This window comes from Hevea brasiliensis, chromosome 4 (assembly GCF_030052815.1).
Source record: "Hevea brasiliensis isolate MT/VB/25A 57/8 chromosome 4, ASM3005281v1, whole genome shotgun sequence".
Classification (NCBI taxonomy): Eukaryota; Viridiplantae; Streptophyta; class Magnoliopsida; order Malpighiales; family Euphorbiaceae; genus Hevea; species Hevea brasiliensis.
In genome coordinates this window covers 94,250,688-94,259,004 of record NC_079496.1, presented here as the reverse complement: position 1 = coordinate 94,259,004, position 8,317 = coordinate 94,250,688, and the positions used below count along the sequence as shown (strand labels likewise).

Below are 8,317 nucleotides of genomic sequence, written 5' to 3'. Positions count from 1 at the left end.
AAAAAATTATATTAATTTTTTAGTAAAATTTTATTATTTAATTTCAATTACAATGCATGAAATATTCACTGCCTTGTGTAAATTCCAACGGCGAAAAACACAACTTGATTGCTAAAAAAAAAATAATAATACCGTAACTTAAACCTTTAAAATTAAAATTATGCAAAGTTACGCCTTTTTTTTTATTCCGTAGTATACTTTTGGTGGAAATTTTTGTCACCGATTGGTACTATAGCTAATGTAGGCACGCAGGATGGAACCTAGAACACTGATGGCCTAAGATAGACTTCAAAAGGACTTGAACAAACTTAGCTAAAGTAGTTTATACAAAACAATACTTCAACAATCAAGCTCAGCCACAGAAAAGTTTCATAGCACTCCCTGGTGCTTTACTATGAATTGATAAGCATCTGGATAAATTAACAGCAGATTTATCTCATCAACTGTTGGAATGAAAATACGTTCTTTGTTAATACTAGACAGATCTTATTTTCTGCAACTTACTAATTATATTAGTAGAAATTCTAATAGTCTAAACTATTTTCTAACAATTTTCAGGCAGCAGCTTCAGCAGCAGAAGAGACTTTCCTGACAACAAAAACAGGATCTCCCACATTAACTGTGTTTCCTTTCCCTCCGTTAAGATTGTCTTTCCAAACCATGTTCTGTCCGAAGTAGATCTACAGTAACATTTTGTAAATTTTGTTCTATCAATGATTTTTATACAAAAAAAATATTTAATGTTATGGATATTAATCTTACCTTTCCCTGTTGTTTCTTATCTGGACGCAAAACTTTATCAGAGTGGATTTTCATTAGAGTTTCATTTGGCTCTGAACCTGCTACGCCAGTAGCTTGATTAATTGTAGGAATCTGCATGCCAAATAATGTCCTTTTAAACATTGAAACATATAATATATGAAGAAACACGTGCAATGCGGAGGTCTAATTCAAAATTTCAGAATTATAGACAACGCATGAAGAAGAACTAAAGGAAATGATTGACCCTTCTCAAATAAAAATATAGGATTTGTCAATTTGAAATTCATAAACTACTATTTCTTGTTAGCACAGTAGTATAGGAGAGACCCATAAGCAAGCATAGCAGACACAAAGCTAGGACATTTAATTAGGGCAATCAGTCATACTAAGCTTTAATTCCAAACTAGTAGGAATCAGTTTGGGATCATATGAATAAATTTCCTCCACTCCACTCATTTTAGAGCTATAACAGAAGGCAATCAGTCATCAGACTGATTTTTTTTTTTTTTTTTAGATTTTTTGTAAATTATAGTGGACCTTAAGTAAGGAGGAAAAAAAAATTGAAAATTCTTCCATGATATGACTGCAATTCAGAACAAGAAAGTCTCCTCAGACCAGACATTCTTGTGATGCTTCACCATTAAATACGAGCTACCCATACAGTCTTGATGCTTCAGAAAGCACCAATGCTTTCTCTTCAATCCAATTGCATGTTTATTGCTTTATTTTTCTTTATCACCTTTGCAATTCGATTTTCCAAAGGGTAAAAAATACTAATCTAGCAACAACAGTTGCGAAATGACAGTATTTTTATGTGGTTAAATAATGATAACATGATTAACATCCAAGCCAGAATCATTAAAAACCCATGCCAACTTTTCCCTCACATTGGCATCTTTTACAAATTGTTAGTGGTGTATAGCTTTTATAAGAAGAGCAGAAAGTACAGAAAGGGAAGCCATATACCTTACAACGGGAGCACAGCTTGACACCTTCAAATGTGTACTTATTTATCCTAATTTCTGTCCACAAGTCCTCAGAAAATGGCTCACAACCATCAACAAGGATGCTGTGATACACAAGAAAATGGTTTAAGAGATTATAAAATCCGGTTGATGATGTTAGGGGAAAACAGGTGCTACTGAAAATTTCTACAGAAATTCAATAGCACTGAATCTTAAGCCATTAGTAACATTTGGATGTTACTCAAGGCCTCTAGAAGCAGTGCACTCCCAAGCAAACTTTTTTAAATAAAAATTGAATGGTAACTAAAATAAATCCAATTTTGGTCTAAAATATACTTGGGTCTAAAACGGTTAATTGGAACAGGCTCCTTGAGAAGCTTATTTAGCGCATCCAATGATCCCTGCAAAAAATAAGTTTACAAGATCCAGACCTTAGATTCATATAAAAGCAAAGACAACTTAATAGTTTATGCCATGACTAACCTGAGATATTAGCATGTATGGAAAGAGGTCAGCAAACATAGTGTTGTGTCCAGGAGCATAATTAGGATCCACAGGCCTAGTTTCTGATTCTGCAGTAGTGATCATAATGCACGTTTAGGAAAGCATTCAGCATTAAACTGGGGCTACAAATACAAGATATGTGAATTAATTAGTATGATGAGCTGCACCAACCACTTATTAATCCTATCCTAATGTTTTTTTTTTTCCCAAACAACACCCAACCTAAATTACTATTTGCTTCTGATATATTGCTCTAATTAATCTTTTGATTTCCTATAATTACGAAATGCGAAATTGAACCCAACCTGGATTAAAACGCATTAGCCGACTGGGTTTCCCAAGATAATCTGAAAACCATTTTGCAGCTTCAGCTCCCTCATCCAATGCAGAGCCAGACCATTCCCAAACTGAGACACCATCAGCTACTGCTTGTGGCTTCGTCATTGGTATGTTGAGCACACCCATCCCAGGAGCCTTTATTACTGTGAAAGTCAACAAAAAATGGGTCATTGCTGAAATCACGTAAAAAAATAGGCAGGAACATGATTAATGAACAATATGAGAAGGAAGCACATGAATTTCTTCCCCTGCCTTTAGCAACACATGCAAACTACTAAAACATCCAACAAAGTTGAAGTGATGTCAACTTAAGCATCCACTAGGAGATTTGTCATATGAGATGCAACAGACTAAAAAGATGGGCCATCAACAATGGGCTTCTTAACCATGACTATTTAAACCAAATTTGAGAGGATGAATTCCATTCCATAAGAAAAGGCATCACATCCAGCAAATTGTCCATTGCCTTCAACAACACACAACCCTGAAGATCATTGAAACTTCATATTTTACTCAAATTGTCCATATGACCAGTATTCTTTCCTTGTCTCCTTTTCTTACATAAATAAACGCAAGGATGTTTACGAACTTCCTTAGATGATGGTCATAGCATAAAAATACAAGGAATTTGAAACTTTGAAGTTCTACAAAGCTGCTTTGTCTAATGGTAATAAGTTATGGGAGAATAAAATTGTTTAATAATAAATATATACAAGCAGGCAGAACTCAAGATAGAATGAAATCATACAGAACCAATAGGATGTCAAAGAACACATGATGATTCCATCTCTATTTTTCATTGAACAGAATATCAAGAAAAAAATTTAAGTAATAAAAGAACACATGATATGGAATAGTGGGTTTACCCATATAGGACTTTTTAGTCGGTTCCCACCCATCAAAAAATGCCTCATGTGGCAGCTCTATCTCAACCAGAGCAAGCTTTGGTTCAACTCTTTGTGTATAAGCCCTCCCTTTGTAATTCACAACTAACCAGTTTCGATCCCATCGAAATCCTGTATATTAAAGCATAATTAAATATGCCAACAAAAAAGTAAAATTAAGTTTACAGGTCCAATTGCTAAATACAGAATGATCTGATCTTTAAGGTTAGTAATGAGCCCAAACAATGTAAAATAGTCAAATGAGTTCACCAGTAAGTTGTCCAGTTATGTGTAACTTCTTTGGTTGCAATAAAGGCAAAAACATCTGCTTCACTAGCAGAGATGATATGAAATAGATAGAGGCACTTCTATTCACTTATACAATCTACATCTATCGACAAAAATTACATCCGAGTTTGTAATTGAATTTTAAAGTGAATCACACTGCATCTATCGCTAAAACCAAATTAATGTTGCAGAAATTCACAAAAACTAGACCATCATTTCAAGAAATATATAGTTACCATATTTCTGGCATTTCAGGTATCTATGCTGATATTTCAACACCAATAGTGTTTTAACTTTTAACTAGAAATTCAACTTTGATATTACCAATTCCTATTCTAATTTCCAACCCAAATGACAAAGTTCTTGGTGATCTGTGCCTCTCAATTGTTATGCAGGCATACGAAATTAAGAATGACAGACCAATCAATTTGTATTAGTCAGGCAGGACACGTAACTTGCACATAAGTGTGTTGTAATCTGGATGATATTATGATTGGACCACGTAGCTAACTGAAATGACATGGATTTATCTAAAAGAAAGTGTTTGAACAAGTAACGACGTTGATCATTGAAACGTTAAACCAATAGCAAATTGATTCCATACTCATAATTTATCACAACTGAATACTTAATAACACTCAGCATATTTCCTCTCCATCTCTTTCTCTCTTCTCATGAATTTCCCCATTTCCCTAGTAAAATTCAGTCAAAAATAAAGAAAAATAATAATAACAAAAAGATCCAGAAGCACGATGATTATTCAATCCAAGAAACTGATAAAAGGGATGCATATAGATGATATGAAAATGTAAAATCTAAGAGATGAGTGGCAAAAGCCAACTGGGTAACAGAGAAATTCATGGCAAAAGAAGTTACAGTGTGAAAGAGAGATCAAAGATGCGGGTAGTGGTTGGTTTGACCTGTAGGAGTAAGCGGAGCATGAGAAACAGAGATGCCACGGCATGACTTGATAGGATAGATGAATATCGATGATACTTTTGCAATTGGCTCCATCTTCTCTCTCAATCTTTCGGAGTTGAAATGAAAGATTGAAACTTAATTAGAGATATGATTCTGAATCCTTCATATGGAGACTGGAAATAGAAGACGTAAGTCCCTCCACCTCCTCCGGTGCACTGATGCATGTTAGATTAGTACAAAATAGGTCCCCCCAGAATCCGAAGGTGGGTCCCCACTCCACACCCAAAAGTTTTTTTTTTCCCAAATTACATACCTAACTTGGAAAAATAATGTTTTTTCTTTCCAGAACACACGGAAACACAATTGTACACGCGGAAATACAAAATTTACGGTGTAAACAATCACATCCGGTAATTACTTACTAGGAGGAATATTGGCAATGTTTATAAATCACGCGCTATGATGGATGTGAGAAAACAGTATTAATTGCTAATATCATGGTGAATCAATATTACCCCTTAATTTTAATTTTATTGTAATTTATATGATAAAAATATCAAAGGTTTGATTTTAGTATCAGTAAAATTATTACGTTTATTGACTTGTAAATGATTAAATTAATACCTCTCAACTTAAATAAATATATCACATTCATTCTTTAATTTAAATTTAAATTACAAAAATTTCTAAACTTCAATTTAATATTATTCCTTTAAAATGTTTATAAAACTATTATAATAAATTTATATCTATATTATAAATAAATATATGAAAGAGGAACATTAGTTTTATTCAAATTGCCTTTCATTTTTAAAATTACTTATAATTATATTTTTATTATTTAAATTAATTTTAAAATTAATATAAATTTAAAATTCTTAATTTTAATTATATTTAACTTCAATTAAATATAAAATTTAATAAAAAATAAATAACTAAAAAAGAAATTGATAAATAAAAAATAAAAAAATATTATTAACCTATCTATTATTTATAAAAATATAAAAAAAGTATTTATAACGACAGATAAATAAATCGTCGCCAATAATGCATTAACACATGCAGTTAATCATATAAATTCATCACTACTACTATTTAGCGACCAAAAAATATGTTGCCAATATTTTTAAAAATTAATAGCTTCCAAATATTATTGTCACTAATCTTTTAGCGACAGAAAATTTATTGTTATATCCTTTATGATACTAATTCTATAATATACTATATTGTGAATTATAACCTTTAGCTACGAAATATTGACCACTCAATATCTAATAATTTCTTTTTTTTAATATTATAATAATTAATATAAATTAAAATTTTAATATTATTTTAATAATAATTCTACTTGAACTAAAAATATATTATAATTTTTAATATAGTAATTCTATAATTAGAATTCTCTAAGTACTATTACTTTTCATCTAATAAAAATATTCTTATAAATATTAATAATCTAAATTTATATTTTTTTCTTTTATAAATTGTATTTTTTAAAAATTATTATATGTTGACCCCATAAGCTCAAAGAAGCATGGATTTTGATGATAACAAAACTCAATTAGAATTAAACTAACTTTGTTTTAAGTGTTGTGCTTCTCTAAGGATAAAGAAAAAGATTCATGGAGTTGATGATGAACTTGTATTTTAAAGAAAGGTTGACATCCTAAGATAACACAAGATGAATCAAAGACAAAGAAGAAAGAAAAGGTTACCTTCCAAGATGCATTGAATATCAAAATTGAAGGTACATAGTTTAGAAGTTAGTTTAAACTTTTAGAATTGCTTGTAAAAAGATTTGAGGAGTAGAAGCCAATGATACTTATTTTTAATCCCTCAAATTCTTATCCTAAGTTTTCAAATTTTGTTTTTGAATCATTAATGGCCCAAAAGTATTTTATTATAATTTGGTATAAAGTTTTAAAGTTTTCAAAGTTATGTAGAAAAGCTTTCCTGGTATGCTAACTGGTTTGCTACTGGTTTTGGTATACTAACTGGTTTGCTAACTGACTCAACTCTGCACAACATCGCAAAAAAATGACAAAATAATAGTTATTTTCTTGAAATTTGAAATTGTAACATTCAAATGAGTTCTCAAACAGTCAGAAACGATCCAAAGCTATAAATACACCTATCCTTGGTCATTTTGCATTTAATGAAAGTCTCTCTACTGTTCCTAACCTTGTAAGATCATTAAAGCTTTCATTCAAAGTGCTCAAATTATTTTATTGCTCATCATTGACTTACCTACTCATCTCTTCTTTATAGATTCTACTGTATTGAGTGAGATTGTGTTTTAAACACCTTCTTAGCATTTATGAGAGGTCATTCAAGCACCTATTGAAGCTTGATTATGAAAAGTATTTGGGATAACACTTAGTAGAAGTGTGAAGCTACTTGTAAAAGCTTTGGTGTGAAGATTTATAAAGGGCTTTTATCTCTTGCCTTTAAAAGAGAAGAATAGTGAAGTGAAGACTCAAAGTAGGATCTTTGAGAGAGTGGATGTAGGCTAGTTAGGCCGAACCACTATAAAAATTCAGTATTCAATTCTCTCAACTCTTACTCTTTAAATTTATGCATTTTTTTATTTCTGGTTGAAGTATTTTTGCTGAGTTGAAAATTAATATAGTTTACTATTAACTCTGCTGCAAACTGAGATAATTTGTTTATTGTTGAATCTGTTGAGATCTGATGAAATTTGCTTATTACTATATCTGCTGTTAATTGATATATTCTATTTACTGCTCTATTTTCTATGCTGTGATTTTATTTAGATTACTGAAATTTTTACTGAGTGCCAATATATCCTGTTAAATCAGTATACTGAATGTTTATAAGCCAACTTTGTATCAACTAATTATTTGAGCAGTATCACATACATTTCACAGTAGAAAATTAGGTTGAACTGAGTTGCAATTTTTCAAAAGTTTTGAGTAAGAACCAAAAAATTGTTTTAGTCCAATTCACCCCCCTCTTAGACATATTTTGGGACATCAATTTGGCATCAGAGCCTGTCTCTCTTGCTTAAGGATTAAATACCTTAGAGTGATCCATACACATGGCTGGTTCATTTAGTAACTCTGCCAGTATACCTGCTCCCTTAGTAGAAAGTTATTCAATTACTAGACCACCACTTTTTAATGGCACAAATTACTCTTTTGGAAAACTAGAATGAGAAACTTTATACAATCTGTTGATGTTGATGCTTGGAGAATAATCAAAGATGGTCTTTATGTTCCTTACAAAACTAGAGAAGGAACTGTGCAAATTCCTAAAGCTTAAGTTGAATTTGATGATAATGATTGGAAGAAAATTTCTACAAATACCAAAGCTATTAACATTCTTCATTGTGCTCTTGATATTAATGAGTATAATCATATTTTATGTTGTCAAACTGCAAAAGAAATATGGGATAAACTAGAAGTCACATATGATGGAACTGATGTGGTGAAAGAGTCAAAGGCAAACTTCCTCATCCGTGATTATGAGTTATTTGAGATGAAATGTCACACCCTACCCCTCTGTAAGGCATAACATGATCCCGTAGTATACCTAATGAATTACCAACTCCGTCTACTGATAATCCATTAAATACACTACAAGGGATTTTAAAAACTTTTCTTACTTCTTTTACAGTGGTGAGCACTATTTACA

The 8,317-nt window shown here is 31.3% G+C and overlaps 1 protein-coding gene across 1 annotated transcript; it reads right to left on the bottom strand.

Moving 5' to 3' along the window:
* Positions 1 to 352: 352 nt before the first annotated feature.
* On the bottom strand, positions 353 to 4,942 carry LOC110658119 (uncharacterized). The gene is made up of 8 exons (XM_021815607.2): positions 4,663 to 4,942; positions 3,437 to 3,586; positions 2,537 to 2,713; positions 2,211 to 2,299; positions 2,064 to 2,128; positions 1,729 to 1,831; positions 763 to 873; positions 353 to 680 (listed from the first exon to the last, which is right to left on the bottom strand). The coding sequence occupies exons 1-8, from the start codon at positions 4,754 to 4,756 to the stop codon at positions 555 to 557; spliced, it is 915 nt and encodes a 304-aa protein (XP_021671299.1). The 5' UTR covers positions 4,757 to 4,942; the 3' UTR covers positions 353 to 554.
* Positions 4,943 to 8,317: the final 3,375 nt, after the last annotated feature.